The following is an 18,637-nucleotide window of genomic DNA, read 5'->3' on the forward strand; positions in this document are numbered from 1 at the left end:
AATCCCATCACGGGCACACCCCACTCTCATGATCTCATCTGTCTCAATTACCCTCCAAAGTGCCCGGCTTATTTCCAAACACCATTAACAAAGCTGAGGCTGGAGTTAAGTGGTAGGAAGCTGCTTACCTAGCATGTGTGAGGCCCTGGGATCCATTGCCAGCACTGCAAGATACCATTAACACACAAGTGTGGGGATTGCGTCTCCAGCGTACGAACAGTTCCCTAATTCTAATATAGATGATGGCACCCATCTGAGAGAAGGCACGTTTTGAGGAGTTAAAGAGTCATTTATAGATAGTATATTAGTCAGGGTTACTACTGCTGTGATGAAACACCAGGACCAAAAGCAACTTGGGAAGGAGAGGGTTTATTTGTTTTACATATCCAAAGTCACAGTCCGCTGAGGAAAGCCAAGGCAGGAACTCAAACCAGGTGGGAACCTCCAGTCAGGAGATGATATAGAGGCCATGGAAGGGTACTGCTTTCTAGCTTGCTCCTTGTGGCTTGCTCAGCCTGCTTTCTTATAGCACTCAGGACCACCAGCCCATAGGTGGCACTATGGGTGGCACTCATAATAGGCTAGGCCCTTTCCCATCAATCATTAAGAAAATATCCTGTATATTTGCCCAAAGCCTGATCTTTTGGAGGCAATTTCTCAGTTGAGGTTCTCTCCTCTCAGACAAATTTAGTTTGTGTTGACAAAAAAAAAATGTCCAGCACAGATAGATAGATTGTTTGTTTGTTAACCAGAGTGGTAGCTCCATGCTTACAGGGATGCTTTAACTCAACAACCATTCCCAAGAAAAGAAGGACAGCAGAAAGTTTAAGGGTCTAAGTAACAAGCAGGTGACCTGAGCAGAAGCCAGGAAGATGAAAAAGGGTGGGAAGGGGATTTCAAGAGACCCTGTGTGAGGAGTTCTCAGTTCAGCAGAACCAGGGAGAAGAAGGGAAGGGAGGAACATACCACCTCCAAGGTTCCCACTCAGGGGTGGCTGGACACGGGTATCATTAACAGAAGTCAAGGGAGATGGGGCTTGGGAAAGACATGCCAAGATCAAGGGTGACTCAACAGCCAGACAGAGGAGTGGCAAATATTTGCAAGAGCCAAGAGGTGTGAACTTGCATTGTGCAGATTCGGGAATGTTCTGGCTGCCCAGGATTTACAGTTCTTGAGACCTCGTCCAGTCCCTAGATGGGACTATGCGGGATGTTTTCCTCTGAGCGGAGCACAGCTGTGATTGCCCACATGAGACTCTCCATACTCCCAGCTTGTTGATGCTCCCTCATAAAAGAGGACCTAGGAAGGGTCATTAGACCCTCTTCCTATGCCCTGTCAGCTGTCTGTAATCCCAACCCAACTGCGAGTGCTCTCAGGAAGTTCTAGAGTATAGAGGAGCCAGAAGGTTCCTGAAAAGTAGAGAACTCCATGTGTGTAGCTTTAGGGACCACCACCCACACTGGAATGGGACCTTTTAGTGATATGGCTATTTTGAAGTCACACACAGCTCTAAGCCCCTCAACCACGTTCCCATGATTAAGCCCAATAAAGTCATTGGTTCACCAGGCTAGACATGGATGGGATGGTTAATTTGGTTGGTCATTGGTGACCTATTTAGAATAAAGATATATTTGCTTAAGTCTCCCCAAGAAAAGCTCAATGCCCTACCAAGAGACAGGTCCATGACCCAAGCTGCACTCAGATGTCCCTGCCAGGACATGAGCAGAGTGACATAAGCCGAAAACACTAATTCCAGCTGTCATGACTAAACAAGAAAGTTCTTGCCATCGAGGCTCTGCATCAACCCAGAGCTGTCTCATTCTAGACAAGCTCTCCATTTAATCCCATGTACTTCTCCCTAGCTGACCATCTCCATTCCCCGCCTAGAGAGGCTCAAGTTGCTTGTAACCAGGAACTTACAATGATGCAGGGGAGTTCCATATAGAGATGACAAGCTGAGACACTGGGCATGACTGTAGATGGGGTCACCATGAGATGGAGTAAGGAAAGAAAATGTTGAGCCAGACAAAAGGACAGGCAGCAGGAAGTCATTCACAAAGCATGGACTATGAGGTCAGAGGCACGTGAATCTGGTCTGCTAGGTGAGCAAACCTTGATACGCTCAAAGCTACAGAGTATACTTCAGCAGCATCCCCCGGCATGCAACTGTGGTACAAATCAAGAGATGAGGTACACACCAGCCGTGGAGGTAATTACACCTGTAATTCTATCACTGGGGGATAAAGGGGACTGAAACTGGAAGACCACTACTTGAAAGGCACCTTGTGTTACATTATGAATTTTGAGGCCAGCCTGGGTTATGGTGTGAGTTTGAGGTTAGGTTAAGCTACAGAGGGGAAACTCTCTCAGAAAGTAAGAAGGGAGGGAGAGAGGGAGGACTCTTGACTGACACACAGTAGGTTCTTAATACATGTTGGCTGTGTTTCCTCCCTAGACTCATTCCCACCTTTTTTCTGCAAAAGTAGAATTTTCTGGAAACCCATCAAAAAGACTGTTTATGTGTTGGTGTTTAGAGGGCAGTGAAAATACAGCCTTTGCAGGATGGAAGTATTTGAGAGTCGTTAAAGTAATGGAAAAGAGAGCGGCCCTTACGTTTTCTATTCCAGTTACAAATGAATCTCGTTGTATGGCTTCCCTATGTCCTCAGTACAGAAATAACTTCAGAAGGGAAAATCACTCAGAGTTACACAGAGGGCAGGAGCTTTCTTTGTTGAAAGGGGAAATGAAGTTTCCTGCTAAGTAACCACAAAGGCTCTGCCCTCTGCCTCCAAGATACACGGCCCAGCCTCAAGGCAGCCCACCTTCCAGAAGCAACTTCAGGATGACAGAGAAAGAGACACTGCTGGTATCACCGGGTCAGAGTGAGGCTGAGTAAGTCCCTTGCTCTGGCCAGCAGCCACCTCCACAGCTTGCCTAGGGATGCCCTGCTTCTAACACACATGTCCCACAGACAGAACGCTGAGACGGTGAGAACAGAGAGTGAGTGGGAGAGGAATCAGGCTGAGTGGTTAGCAGGCCCAGTCAGGGAGGATTTGGTTCCAGGTCTGTAGGAAGCCATGAGAGCAAGGCAAGCAGGAGATGACATCACCTTGTTCCCTTTCTGAAGAGATCTGGCTTTGGTGTGGAGAATGTCACAGAGAACAATACTGGGAGCTGGGAGTGTCTCTGGAGCGGTAAACATCTGCTTAGCAAGCACAAGGTCCTGGGGTCTATCCCCAGCCCAAAAGAAAGAAAAAAGGGAGGGAGAGAAGGAATAGCGGGAGGGAGGGAGGGAGGGAGGGAGGGAGGGAGGGAGGGAGGGAGGGAGGGAGGGAGGGAGGGAGGGAAAAAAGTAAGTTGAAAGACTAACTTTCTTTTCTTTTTTTCTTTTTCTTTTTCTTTTTCTTTTTCTTTTGTTTGTTTTGTTTGTTTGTTTTTGTTTTTCAAGACAGGGTTTCTCTGTGTGGCTTTGCGCCTTTCCTGGAACTCACTTGGTAGCCCAGGCTGGCCTCGAACTCACAGAGATCCGAGTGCTGGGATTAAAGGCGTGCACCACCACCGCCCGACTGAAAGACTAACTTTCAATCATAGTCCCTTTTCCTGGATCTTGAAGTTATAAAGAATGATTGGCAGGCCCCCATGATGTAAAAAAACTCAAATGTCCCAAAGAACCATTTGGGGGTGGCACATATTCATAGGGCACAAAGATTTTAGCGCAGAGCTTCTCAATTGGAGGGTGATTTGGGTTCCCATGCAGGGGACATTTGGCAGTGTTTGCACACCCATTTAGCACAAGTCAGTACTGACCCTGGCACTAGCCAGAAAGACAGTAGTGCTAACGCTATGACACACAAGTCAGTGCCACACAGGAAAAATTATCCAGCCCCAGATGCCAAAAGTGCTCAGGTTCAGAAATCCTGGTATAGAGTGTCATTTCCTTATTTGTGTACGGCCTCTCCCACTCACTAGCTCTGTGACTCGGACACACATAGCTTACCCTCTCTGTCCTCAGGCCAGATGATTTTTCCTGCTATCAAAGGAATGGAGAGGAAAAGTGAAAGGCAGTTTGGAAGGCTGCCGCTGAAGTCTGGAATGGATGTCACTCAAAGGCCCATGGGTTAAGGCATTGTCCCAGGCTTTCACTATTAGGAGCTGGTAGAACCTTTAAGAGACAGGGCCTAGGGGCAAGTCTTAAGTCACCATGGGCATGCCCTGAAAGGGAACTGTGGGGATCCAGCCCCTTCTCAGCCACCACGGGATAAACAGCTCCCACCATGAAGTACTCCCTCATCACCCTGACCAGACTGAAAACTCTCAAAGCCAATGTAAACGTTTCTTCTTCGTAAGTGTTTACCACAGCCATTTTGTTCCAGTCACAGGAAACTAACCCAACTATCAATCCCACCTACTTTCCAGGCAGAAAGAACTTCCCAGTACAGAAGGAGAAAAGAGAGGAGAACAGGAGAGTCCTTGTTTACCTTGTTTATACAGCAGCAGGAAGTGGAGACACCCATTCATCTCTCTCTCTCTCTCTCTCTCTCTCTCTCTCTCTCTCTCTCTCTCTCTCTCTCTCTCCTCTCTCTCTCTCTCTCTCTCTCTCCAGGGTTTCTCTGTGTAGTTTTGGTGCCTGTCCTGGATCTCACTCTGTAGACCAGGCTGGCCTTGAACTCATAGAGATCTGCCTGGCTCTGCCTCCCAAGCGCTGAGATTAAAGGCATGTACCACCACCACACAGCCTCCATACCTCCAAGAAAGGAGGTCCAGAACCCTGGATTTGAGATAGATGGTCCAGACTCAATCCTATTTCCACCAGGTAGAAGATGATGTCCCCCCAAGGGTCATGAAGGCGAAGGAAGAAGATCAAGCCTTCGAGATCACCCTTAGCTACATAGTGAGTTCAAGTTCAATCTAAGCTACATGAGACTATCAAAGAGTGAGTGACCCTGGGAAATGCCTTCCTTAACCTGTGTTTCCCCTAACTATAGAATATGAGTTATCATTATAAATATTAAAATAAGACAACCATTTAATAAGTTTACTGAATGTCTACTATATACCAGGCAATAAAGTAAGTAACGAAAATCATCAAATTAGATATACAATATAGACATTCAGTAAATGGTATCCTTAGTGTGTGTATATGTGTGTGTTGTGTGTGTGTGTGTGTGTGTGTGTGTATACACATTTCCCATTTCAAACTGTGTTCTTTAAATTTATGGAAGGCACAGAAGCAGACAACATGTATCTGCCCAGTGGTGTATTCTTTGGGCCAGCAATTAATTCTGACTCTGTAAAAGCCTTCCTCAGCCCATGTTCTCCCCACAGGCATGTGACTCTGAGGAGTCTAATCAGACTGTTCCATTCTTCTGACCACATGCCCAGGAATGAGCATGCCAACTATGTTGGGACAATCAGTGTTTGCTCTGGCATGCCAGGCTCTGGAGACTGTGAGCAACGCAGAAGGCCCTCTTGCTACCATGTGGGCAGAGCCAGAAAGAGAATGAAGAGACGGCATCAGAGACACAGTGACATCACCTGAGACCTTGGATGCAGTCCCACCCAAAGCTGCTTCAACCAGAATTGCAGGTTATAAAAAACAACAAATGCCCTTTCCGTAAGCCAGACGAAGTAAAATTTCTATCACATAAAAACAAAAAGATCTGAATAAGAACCAAAGAAAAATGATTATAAATAAATGGGAAAAAAATCACCCATTCCTCTCCCAACCCAGAAACACCACCACGTTGGTGTGTGGTTCCCTGGAGTTTGTTTTGTTTTGTTTTGTTTCGTTTTGAGACAGGGTCTCACTGTGTAGCCCTGGTCAGCCTGAAACTCAATATGTAGACCAGGCTGGCCTCGAACTCACAGAGATCCACCTGCCTCTGCCTCCCGAGTGTTGGGATTAAAGACATACATCACCATACCTGGCTTCCACCTGGAGCTTTGTTAGGGTGACCTCTGCTTTTGTTTTCCTGGTGTCCCCCAGTCACTGGAGTGATTGCTTTTAAAACAAGAGAATGGGCTTTCAAGCCAGAGTCTCTTGGGCTAGAATCCTGCCTAATCTCCTCCCCTTTATTTAGGATTAATTTGAGTTATGCCTCTGTGCTTGTCTGTGTGTGTGTATATGTGTGTAGGTGCCCAGAGGTCAGAAGGAGGAGACAGATCTCTTGGAGCTGGTTTACAGGCATTTGTGGGCTGCCTGCTGTTGAACAAGGAACCGAATTCTTGTCCACTGTAGAGCAGTACCGACTCTTAACCACTGAAACGTCTCTCCAGCCTCGTGACCGACCCTTCCTTAACTGTTGTACTGGGATTACATACATGCACCATCAAGTTTGGCTTCCTAAAGGGTTTGTTGTTATTGTTAGTGAATTCATGAGGATGGGCAATCAGGTGTCCAGATATAAAACAAAACGGAAGGGCTGAGAACATAGTTCCCATGGTAGAGCACTTGCCTATCAGGCCTGAGGCTGAAGTTCAATTCTCAGTACCATGGAGCAGGAGAGGGGAAGAAAAAATGCTGATGAAGCAATTCTGGGAGCTAGGCCTGAACTGTATATAAAATCCACCAAAAATGTGTTGCTTCCTGGCTAATTACCAAGGTGCATAAGATACCTACTATTTAAGGCTCCGGCTACTATAACTTGGCTTACTCATAATGTTAACTTCATTCACTTTTCCTTGAGCAGTAAAGAGATCATAGTAAAGTACAAGCCACTATTGGCCTTAATTTATGAAAGCTCATAAAGAACATAGTTGATGTGGCAATTAACTGCAACTATTACAAAGTATTATAGTGTGGCTGGGTGTGGTGGCACCCAACTGTCATTCCAGCCCTTAGAGAAGCAGAGGCAGGGGGAGTTTGAGGGTGAGGGTTTAAAACCAGCTTGGACTCTATGACCAAGCTGCAACCTCCAGCGCGACAGAGACTGAATGAGCGAGGAGGAATGCCCCATTCCTGAGCTACATAGCAAAACTCCATCTCAACAAAACAAAAGCCAACAACAACAGAAACAGACCCACAGTGTTACAATGCTTTCTTTGTCCCAAGGTCTGGGGCTTCATCAAAATCAGAAATTACCCACCCAGGTCTTAAGAAAAACAGAAACGACTGCTCTGTGAGATACATTAACCGAGAAAGCCATAGTCGAGTCGACTGAATCAGAACTGTCTAAAAATAACAAAGAATGTCCCTCATGGCTCCAGATGCCCAGACAATTGCATAGAATAGGCAGGCAGAAAAAAAAATTAAGGAAAATATTTTGGGGGGATGGGGAGATGGCTCAATGAGAAAAGTGCCTGCCACATAAGCATAAGGAAGTAAATTCAAGCCCCCAAGCAGGAGCCAGGCGTGGCAGTGTGCCCCTGCAATCTCAGCACAAGGGAAGGAGAGGCCAGAGGATCCCTAGGGCTTATTGCCCAGACAGTTTAGCCAAATCAGCAAGCTCCCGGTTTATCGAGAGACCCTGTCTCAAAAAAAAATATGGTGGAGTATGACCCAAGAAGACACTTGACATCCTTCTCTGACCTTTCACATTTGCACCTGCACACATACATACCAAGGAAAACGTTTTCCAGACTAAGAGGCATAATGAAATCCTATTCGCAATTACCACCGGAATGAAGGAAGACAAGAAATACTGCAAAAGGCGGGAATGCCTGTCTAAAACCAAAAGGTGTACACTGTGACCGGAATACACTGGGATCCAAGGCACTGAGGAAATACCCCCGGGAAAGGGAAGATCAACATTTGCCCTTTAGAGAGTGGCTCACCTGCTCGGACACCAGTCCAGGAGCCGAGCCCTCCAAGTCCTCATGGACACGGTCCAGCAGCCACAGCAGGAACTCCAAGGCATCGTGTTGGGAATTGCCTTGGAACTGGGAGCCATACTTGGAAACAGCATTCTGAAAGGAAACAAAGACAAGAGTCACCTTGGGCCTTGACACAAACCGAAGAGGGTCTGTAGGCATCCAGCTGTCAAGGTCATCATTCAGCCTTGACCTGAAATAACAACCCGGAAACAACATAGGCAGGCATAGTCTTTGCCGCCTCCAGCTAGTATATGGGTCCGCTGAATAGAAGGCAGCTCCAAACCTTGAAGACCCATGAGGCTGTCTCTGCAGAATAGTGTGTGTGTGTGTGTGTGTGTGTGTGTGTGTGTGTGTGTGTGTCCATGTGCATGTGTTTGTGTGTACGTCTGTGCGAGTGCTGGAAATCTAAACTCAGCTCTTATGCTCACTTGCAAGCACTTTATTAGGTCAGGCTCTTTGCTAAATCCTTCCATAGTGTCGATGGACCATCTGTCTTCCCTGAAGCTCTTCTTCTCTGATCACTGGGATCCCATGCACCACTGACCTTCCCTCCATCATCCTACTTCCACGCACTCTCTGAAGTCACCTCACAGGAAAATACCCTTCTCACTCTACTCTCCTTGGCTGACTGCATTAATTCTCACAGCTTCCACTCTCTTCACTAAGGACCATACATACAGGCAGCAAAACTGGATTCCTATGATACAATGTGTGTAGGTCCCTCATCAAATGCTGGCTGTGGGGCTTCCTTCTGATCACATTGTTGGCATCTTCCCCTAAGGTTTCCTGTAGCTGAACCACCCACCTAGGTAGGGCTGCCTGACTTAGCTAACAAAATAGAAAGCGTATGGGCTGGCAGTGTAGGTCAGTGGTAGCATGCTTGCCTAGAATACACAAAGCCCTGGGTTCAATCCCCACAGTTGCTGAAGGAGGAGGAGGAAGAAAAGGAAGAAGACACTATACTAAAAAGTGACTCTTTGTTTATCTACAGATATATTAACAGGGCGTCCCTACCCTACCCTGAAGCCACCCACAAATCTGTCTCATAGAACTAAACTTTCTTTCTGTTGTACAGCCAGGCCCTCGACTCTGAATCTCTAAAACCAGTCCTTCCTCTTAGCATTGATGCCGTCTCTCAGAACCTCCCTCCCAGGAGCAGCCTAGGATTGGATTTGCTCCCCACAAATGCCTCTGCCTCTCCCCTCCAACCAAGCAGGGCAGATCTTCTCATCTAGGTGAACAGAAATAGTTAGAACTCAGCAGTGTGGGTTGATCTGCCCACATCTGCATAGGGACCACAGCCCTTCCTTCCCCACTCGCCCACTGGGTCCATGATAGACCAGACCAGTCTTCCTACAGCACAGCGAAGGTAGGAAATCCTTCCTTATCCTACTATTCAGCACAAAACAGCCCAAACGCCTTCACTCCTCGTGTCCCAAACTCCCATCTTTATCTAGTCTCTCTCTCTCTCTCTCTTCTCCTCCTTCCTCACCCCCACCAAGATCTCCCCTGCAGTAGTCCAGACCTCAAACTCACTATGTAGTCAAGGATGACCTTGAACTTCTGGCTCCTCCTGTCTCCACCTCCCTAGCACCAGGATTACAGATGTGTGCCGTCATGTCTACCTCCTCCCTGTTTCAAAGCCTGGTCTGCGCCAGCACTTTTGTCTACCATCCCAATTCTCTTCCCCTTAGCCAGGCTGCATCACAATCAAAGCCTCACAAAGAATTCGACAACTTCAAGAAGACAGATAAGATGGGATCTTAACAACAAAACTGCGTAGGGCTGGGGGCCTGGCACTTGCTGCCACCAATCGTGACAACCTGAACTCAATCCCCAAGGCCCGTGGTGGACGCAGAGAACCTGCAAGTTGTCTTTTAATCCCCATACAAGTTCTGTGGCAGGCTGACACTCACATGCATGTGTGTGCATACCCAGTCCCCCCCACCACCACACACACACACACACACACACACACACACACACACACACTTAATGATAAGTAAAAAAGCAAATTTAAAAAATGAATGTCTCTCCCCACATACACAGTAATTCCACTTTGGAGAACTTAACTCAGAAAGATAAGAGACACAAGCAAAGATATTTCTATGGACCAAAATTATCCAAGAGAAAGCTAGTTGTGGAGCCTCACACCTGTACCCATTACCCTGAAACGCCGAGGCAGGATGATCTTAAATTCCAGGCTAGCCTAGGCTACACAGCAAGACCTCTTTCTCAAGAGACCAAGGGTTGGGTGTAGCTCAATGTGGAGAGTTTGCCCAGCCTGTGAAAGGCCCAAGGTTGGATCCCAAGCACCACAGAATGCACAGGAGCTAAAATACTCAAAAGACCAGCATGACAGTTGGTGTGTCTATCCTGCAGCACAGCATTGCTTGCTCTTCTGTATGGTGATATTTTATTTGTGCTGAAATGTTATTTTATTTCTATGTTAATAAATAAAAGTGCCTAGGGGTCAGAGCTAATAGTAAGCCCTTTAGCAGAAGTCTGGCAGTGGTAGCACACCCCCTTAATCCCGATCACATGACAGGCAGATCTCTGTGTGTTCAAGGACACCACCAGCATAGAGACACATGCCTTTAATCTCAATACCAACCATAGAGACCTGGAGATCTGTATAGACAGGCAGTGACGAGGAGGTCATGTGGTTGGGTTTACAACCAATGAGAAGGCAGAACAGAAAGTCAATAAAAAGACAGACACACAGGAAGTAGGTCTCTTTCTGAGGGGAAGGACGGCAGCAGCTGGTAAGCTAAAGGCTACTGCTCTGACCTCTTGGGCTTTTAACTCTGCGTTTGGCTCTGTGTTTCTTATTTAATAAAACCATTCAGAATTACATCTACACTTCTGTGTGCATGTGAGTGTGTGCGCTAGTGTGTGTGTAAGAGTGAGTATGTGAGAGTTAGTGTGAGTGAGTGTGTGTGTGAAAGTGCCTGTGTGTGTGAGAGTGTGAGTTGTGTATGTGTTTGAGTGTGTGTGCATGAGAGAGTCTATATATATGTTCTCTCCCAAACACTGGTGATTTCAACATTTCTTCTACTTATGTAATAGTTCTATCCAGAGTTTCTTTCCTGCCCAATAGTTTTTACTGTTTCCATTTCTCCTCTTACTGTTTTGTCTGTAACTTTCAAGACAAAAGTGAAGAAACTTGGGATATAGCTCAGTAGTAAAGTGCTCCCCTACTGTGCGAGGCCCTGAGTTCAATCCTTAGTACCACAGTACCATGGGAGGAGAAAAAAAAGTAACAAAAGGAAGGAAAAAAAGAGAAACAAAGAATGAATCTTTGTTTCAAGGAAGAGGCACCGCTACAGGAACATCAGAAGTTCAAGGTCATCTTGTCTACTTTGTGAGCTGGAGGCCAGCCTGAGATATTTGAGACCTCTCTCTAACAAATCAATAAAAATAAAATAAACCAGAAAAGTTAAAATAAATAAAAGAAGATGCCTCCAGTACATCATTGTATATCTAAATTTGATTTAAAGCACATAAGCTAAGAGAAATTCCAGATGGCTGAAACCCTTATTATAACCATAGAAAAACTAGTATGCCATAAAATAGAATACATATGAAAAACTATGATACAGCAGGGTGTGGTGGTGCATGCCCATGATCCCAGCACGCAGGAGACTGAGACAGGAGAACACTGAGTTCCAGACCTGCCAGGACTGCACACTAAGACTCTGTTTTTAAAAAAATTACAGAAAGACATAGCATAAACAAATCTAAAGCTTCTAGCATTGAGGTAGGAGAAAAAGAAACAATTTGGATAAAATGTTTATAGAGAATAGAAGGAGAACACAGGGAAGCAAATAGAACGTTAAGAACGAAGCCGAATGGATACACAAAAACAGTGCAGGAGACAGTTCCAAGAACAGACCAGACAAGAAACACGGGAAGTACTTCCGCCTCACTCCCAATCTACACGGGAAGTACTTCTGCCTCACTCCCAGTCAAAGAAGAGAGGTAAAAACCAGCTGGATCTTGCACCAAGTAAGTAAGTCAGAGAGGTCCATTACAAAGCCTGGCCGCCCTAACAGTAATGAGGTCCTAGGGATTGGGGACGGCAAAGAGAACTGGTCGTGTGTGTTCTCACCTCTAAAAGGGGTTAAGTACATGATGTTGGTGATTATGTAATTATTCTGAGTTAACCATCTTCCCCTGTATACATACCTCAAAGCATCGTGCTATGCACTGTATACACAGAGTTTTTCTTGTAAATTGTAAGCCTCATAAAGCTGGGACGACTGGGTTCATGAGACAAGAATACCCAATCTCCTCTTGGAGATTTCTTTTTCTTTCTTTCTTTTTCTTTCTTCTTCCTTCCTTCCTTCCTTCCTTCCTTCCTTCCTTCCTTCCTTCCTTCCTTCCTTCCTTTCTTTCTTTCTTTCTGTTTTTGGTTTTTTCAGGACAGGGTTTCACTGTGTAACTTTGGTGCCTATCCTGGAACTCGATCATCTATAGACCAGGCTGGCCTCAAACTCACAGAAATCTGCTTGCTCTCTGCCTCTGCTTCCTAGATGCTGGGATTAAAGGTGTGCGCCACCACTGCCTGGCCCTCCTCTTGGAGATTTCTTACATGTGTATCTGTGACCTGGCATTATTATTTGGAAAGACATAATCGATGAGGATTGTAAATGAAAAAAATAATAACAATCAAACCCAATGGAGTTAATTTAGAAAGGAAAAAAAGGTACCAGGTCTGGTGGCACATGCCTTTAATCCCAGCACTCAGGAGGCAGAAGCAGACTGTTTCTTTGAGTTCTAGGCCAACCAAGGCTACATAGGTCCTGTCTCAAAAACTAAAGAAAAATGGAAGGAAGGAAGGAAGGAAGGAAGGGAGGGAGGGAGGGAGGGAGGGAGGGAGGGAGGGAGGGGAAATATTTAAGATCGGATGATGATTACCCAAGTACCTGCGCTTGCTAAAATTAATTCAGCACTTGAAATGGATGCACCCCATTACATAACTTACACCTCAAAAAGGTTTACATTAAAAGTAAAACCAGAAAGGTATTAAAAACAGTCGTTTCTTTTGTTTTGAAAACATAATTCTACTCATGGAATTAGATATTGGAAATAATCAGAGCTGAGAACAAATCTTAAATACAGTGAAATTGGGGCTGGAGTTGGCTCAGTGGTTAAGGCTGTCTTCCAGGACTTGGGTGTGGTTCCCAGCACCCATATAACGGCTCACAACCATCTGCAACTCCATTCTCAGGAATCCAAGGCCCTCTTGGGGGCCATGTGGTGCACAGACATATATGCAGGCAAAGGTCTCATTTACATAATAGGAAAGAAATAGAATTTTTAAATAAGTAAAAAAAAAAAAAAATACAGGGAGTTTCACTACAGTGTGTTAACTGGAAAACCCAGTAACACAACAGTTTCTCCACAACAGACTGGCCCATTTGTTGACACATTCAATCACTAAAAGTCAAGTTCTGTACATGATTCTAATGCCAAAAGCTCTTGTAATAATACTTACGTGGTTAAAAAAAAAAGAAGGAGTACAGCAGGGTGTAGAGTGCAGTGCACCATTAACCCTAGCACTTGGGTGAAGATTCAGGTAGATCTGAGTTCAAGGCCAGTCTGGTCTACATAGCAAGTTCCAGGCTAGCTAAGCCACGTAGCCCTAGCTCAAAATCAAACATGCAAAACTAGAGTGCTGTGGGATGTCTTTCTGTAGGCTGTGAATATGTGTTGCTCTGATTGGTTGGTAAATAAAGCTGCTTTGGCAGCTTAGAGGCAGGTGGGAAATCCAAGGAGAGAGACAGGAAAAAGAGAGGCAGAGTCGGGAAAGAGGCCAGTCTGCCGCCCAAGGATTAACCTGCCAGCAGACCTGTAAAGCCATGGAACATGTGGCAAAACACAGATTAATTGACATGGGTTAATTTAAGATATAAGAACTGGCTAGCAAGAGGCCTACCATAGGCCATACAGTTTGTAAACAATATTAAGCCTCTGAGTGATTATTTTATAAGTGGCTGCAGGACCACAGGGCTGGGTGGGACCAGAGAAACCTTCCGGCTACACTAGTGTTCCTTTGTGTGGGGGGTGAGGGTGGGGGGGTGTTTTGTTTGGTTTGATTTGGTTTTTACAAGACAGGGTTTTTCTGTGAAACAGTCCTGGTTGTCCTGGAACTCACTCTGTAGACCAGGCTGGTCTTGAAGTCACAGAGATCCACCTGCCTCTGCCTCCTGAGCACTGTGATCAAAGGCATGTGCTCCACCACCGCCTAGCCAGAACTAGAATTTCTAATTGTTTACAACACACGGCAGTTTTACAATTGTTTATATCTGAGGAGTTACAGATTTTTCTTATACTTTCTAATTTTTTGCAATACACATAAACTATATCATTAGAAAATCAAGTAAGTATAGACTATGAGAGGATTTTTTAAAGAGTATTTAATCCATTTCCTGTTAAAACAAAACTTGGTCCTGCTATATGTGGGAAACTGGTGACTCTGGGCTCAAGAAGGGAAAACATTATAAGCCCATCCTATTTGCTGGGGGTGGAGTCAAGCCCCACATGCTAGACCTTTCCTGGGTCTGAAGTTAGCTAACCAGGGTCAAGCCCCATATGCTCGGCCCCTCCTAGGTCTGAAGCTTAAAAGACCATCTCCTTAACACGATCAGATCTCCAATTCTCCACTCTCCTCCCCAGCTACATGAGCCTTCGAGGATGGATTTGTCCAGAGGATTCTGGGCCTTACTCCGGCTCCTGCTCCAACCCCCTCCTGGGCTGTCATTTTCCTTCCCAGGCCTGGAGTCACGATATCCCATCTTCCATGTCCTTAGTCGACACTTCATCTTTCACAACCCAACCCAGGGTGTCGGGACCTCAGCCGGGAAGGCTGGGCTGCTCCTCCGAACGAACCATACCCTCTCGCCACAACTTTCAGAGCGCTTGTGTTTTTCCTTTCCATCTCGTCACCAGTTCTAATTGAGGGCCTGCATGACCGCTGTGCTGACGCCCATTTCTCCTCTAGATGGTAAACTCCTGGAGAGGAGTACCTGGATCTGGACTCGGACTTGGCCCTGAGTCCCAGGATCTGGGTCTGCACTTGCCACTCATCACACAGTCCATGCTCCCAGTCGACTGTCTCCACAGCCAATAAACACGTGTTGACTCCATGAAAGTTTCAGTAACTGTAAGAGCCCCACCTGGATTTCCATCCCTAAGATTTAAAAGCCAGGATTCTGAAATCCACTCTATCCTCCAAGTCTGGTCACCTGAAAGTCCCAAGGAAACCCCAGATTACATCCTAACCTCACTAACTCGGTTATCAGTCAGCTCCCCAAGGCGCTGGGAGCTCCCAGGACCCAGGCATTCAGACAGCAGAAGAGAGGAAATCCTGGTGAGTCACTGGCAGTGATGACGAATTTAAGAGTTTCTTTCAAACCACTTGCCACTCTCACTGAAGTAGCAATCGGGGTGGGAATACGTCTGGTAAACGAAAACTTCCTCAAAGATCACGTCCCTTCCTCCTCTAGGTCTCTCTGCAGGAAGGAAGTGTACTTCTAGAATAAACATTTCCCAGGAGCCAGGCATGCTCTCAGTGCTCTATATATAACCCACTAAACACAGCTACCTTATAATGAAGTAACTGTCGTAGAGTTCAATCTCACAGATGAGAAAAGATTAATCGGCGCGAAAATCATAAAGCCCCCGAGACCTTGCTCTTTCTGCATGTGTGTGCCCACCAGTGCATTCATGCATACGTGAGCACCAACCAAGTGTGTTCCTCAGTCACCCCTCCGCCTTTTCTCAGACAGGTTCTATCGCTGAATCCAGAGGCTCACAAATCGGCTAGACTGTCTAGCCAGCAAGCCCTAAGGATCCACCTGCTTCAGTCCCCCTAGCGCTGGGACTACAGGCCCACGGTGAAATTATAGACCTGTCTGTACTGGGGCACCCGGCCTTGTTCCTTTTGACCTGGGTTCTGGAGCCAGAACTCACATCCTCAAGGCTTTGTATGACTTTGTTAGGCACTGAGTCATTGTCTACAAGATCTTGCTCTCGACCACCATGCTACACTGCCTATCCCATTTGAAAAGCAAATGTGGCCCAAAAGTGACACCAATGACTAGTGCAACACAGTGCTTCTTCAGGAACCGAGGTGGGAGAGGAAGGCAGTGGTCAGCATCCTTGCTGGTTAACACAACAAGGACTGCTTTCTCGGGTTGAAACTCAAGACGTTTATGGAAGGAACACTGACAGTCATGTTCGCCCTCGCCTCAATAACAATCACTCGTCCTCGGGGCGCTTCAGCACTCTGTCCAGAGCTGCGGTTTTGCAGCAGGAAGCAAGCCCTGTGCATCAATTATCAGGAACACTTTCCTCCGACTGGGACCCCACACCGGTACTTTAACCCATTCTTATGACCCCGCAGCGTCCCCAACAAGAGGACTGTAATCTTGCAGATAACAAATGCTATCCCCTGCTCACATACTGTCAGAATTTAATATGAATTAAATGAAGGGGCGTCATCTCTAAATTAGCAATCTCACTGGCTCCCTCCCCCAACTTGTCACAGTACCTGGCCCACACTGGTTCTCGGCAGCTATTGGGCTTAAATCATCCAAAGCCACCGCGTCCGCGGTCGTACATGATCTGAAGAACCTCGCCTGCCTGCCTGATCATTCTGCCTGGATTATTCCTAGATATTGGCCTGTCTGCGTCCTTCTCGATATTCTGTTCTCCACGCCTGCATCACCTCCTTCTCCAAGCCTTGGCCTTCACGGACTGACTTCCCCCGCTGCACCCTTCCAGATCCGAAGCTCTAACTCACCCTGTTGGGCAAAACCTCACTCCATCAACAACTGCTTGTTAGACACAAAACTGCTACTGGATACACTTAAGGCTGCCAGCTCTCTCCACCCCACCTCAAAACACCAGGGAGAAACTCATTCCAAAAGAAAGCATTTGCAAGTGACAATGTAACACGTCACCTCAAAACAAAGGCGATAACCCGAGGCTGGACTAGCTAAGTGGTATCTACAGAGGACCCCCCCCCTCAGAACCCAGCTCGGCTGCTGGTTCACACGCTTTTCAGGAACCGCAACCAGAAGGGTCGGAGGAGGCTGCGGACGGCGTTGGGCGCTGCCTACCTTGAACTCTGCGGAAAGTTGGGGCGTGTATTCGCGCGTCCAGAGCGCGCGCACCAGCGCCGCCAGCTGCTCGGTGACCTCGGCGCGGCCCGGCGCCGCCCGGTAGCGCCCCAGCGCTAGGAACTCGGCCAGCAGGTCGGTGTTGCTGAGACACTGCACCACGGCGTTCATGAAACAGGTGTTGCCGTGGTTCTTCAAGCCCTGCGCGCCGGGCGGACGCGCCCCGTCGCCCGCAGACAGTTGGGGCTGGGGTCCCGGAGGACGATCCGGTCCTGGGCTCCCGGGAGCGACTGGTGCCGGGCCCGGGGCACAGGCGAAGCCCCCTTCTCCATCGCCATAGTATGGGTCGGGCTGGCCCTGGGGCCGGGGCCGGGGTGGCGAGTCCCCTGAGCGGGAGCGGCTGCCCAGAGCTAGCAGGAAGCGGCTGAGCAGGCGGCGCAGGGAACGGCGGCGGCGGGGCCGAGGCGCGGGCGGCCCCTCTCCCAGTGCGTCCCCTACGCCGGGATCCATGCTGGCCGAGCACGGTGGTCCGGGAGCACAGCCCCCGGGGCCCGAAGCGGACCGGCAGCTCCCCGACACTCACCGCCTCTTAGAGGCGTGGGGCGCCGGCTACCTGAGAGCCAGGTGTGCGGGCACCGGGCGAGGGCGGAGCCAGGGGCGGGGCCGTCCCGCCCCGCCCCGCGCGGGAATCCAGTCCTGGGGCAGTGCCCGCCGCAAGGCTCCCGCCCCAGCGGCCCGGGCTGGGAATGCAATCCCCGGGAGCCCGCCTAGTGGACTTCCCCGCCCTTCCTTCCCGCCTTGGAACAGGCCTTTCACCTCTATTCGCCTTCTCCGCCCATCCCTAAGCTGCGAGGATAACACGGGGATGGGAAGCCAAGCCCTGGCTCTGGCTAAGTTTTCCGGTCGTGGAAGCCAGCTGAAGACTACGAAAAAGGACCGGCGAGCGGTGTCCTCGGTGACTCGGGTGTGCAGAGAGGCGTGCGCGCTGGCAGCTGTGCAGGTGGGGAGCCCAGGTTCAGGTGTGTGCGGTCAGGTGGCGCCACTTCCTTGCAAGGCTTTGCCTGCACCGGTCACCCCAGGACCTAAACTGGGAGTACTAGTGGGTTAGGGGTTTGTTTTTTTTCTTTTTCTTGCTGGGTTTTTTCATTGTTGTTGCGGCTGTTCGTTTTTTCACACTAGGTTACAGTCAATTTCCAAAAACTTGGGAGACTTGGTCGTCCTAGTTTTCATTGGTGAAGGGAGCTCGGAGAGATTAAGGCTAAGAAAGGAGAGAAACCGGAACTCGACCCCCGCTGGTTGCACTGCCGAGTCCCAACCCTTTACAACCCTAGAATTTGCTCGGCAGGAAGTTTTCCGGTTCTCAGGCGCGCCCCCTACTCGGTTGCAGTTTCACTCTAGAAGAGTGTAAAACCCTGGTGGTATCGTTACCCAATCAGAATTAGTTTGGCCTTGCCCCGCCCTTTATTCCCTGGGTAACCCTGGAGGCCTCTGCTCCTTTTATCCTATAACTGTCAGGTTTATAATTAATCAGGCAAGGTCTTGCAAAATGAATTTCTCATCAGTTTCTAGCTCAAAAAGAGATCGGCAGCTTTCTGGAGTCAGTATTACGTCAGTACCCAGAAATGTGACTTGCTATTTAATAAGTGGTCATCATTTATTAAATATCCTCACTCTCTCACATAGGATTGCAGCAGTTC

At 47.8% G+C, this 18,637-nt stretch overlaps 1 protein-coding gene across 2 annotated transcripts in view; it reads right to left on the reverse strand.

Annotated features, from left to right (window-relative positions):
- Usp43 (ubiquitin specific peptidase 43) overlaps window positions 1-17,571 on the reverse strand; it is a 68,263-nt gene extending 50,692 nt beyond the window's left edge. For both annotated transcript variants that reach the window (XM_006973502.4, XM_006973501.4), the window contains exons 1-2: window positions 16,941-17,571; window positions 7,774-7,905 (exon numbers count right to left, since the gene is read on the reverse strand). In XM_006973502.4, coding sequence (XP_006973564.1) covers window positions 7,774-7,905; window positions 16,941-17,450 — 642 coding nt within the window. In that variant the 5' untranslated portion in view covers window positions 17,451-17,571. The remainder of the gene's footprint in view (window positions 1-7,773; window positions 7,906-16,940) is intronic.
- Window positions 17,572-18,637: the final 1,066 nt, after the last annotated feature.

This window comes from Peromyscus maniculatus, chromosome 8 (genome assembly GCF_049852395.1).
Source record: "Peromyscus maniculatus bairdii isolate BWxNUB_F1_BW_parent chromosome 8, HU_Pman_BW_mat_3.1, whole genome shotgun sequence".
Classification (NCBI taxonomy): Eukaryota; Metazoa; Chordata; class Mammalia; order Rodentia; family Cricetidae; genus Peromyscus; species Peromyscus maniculatus.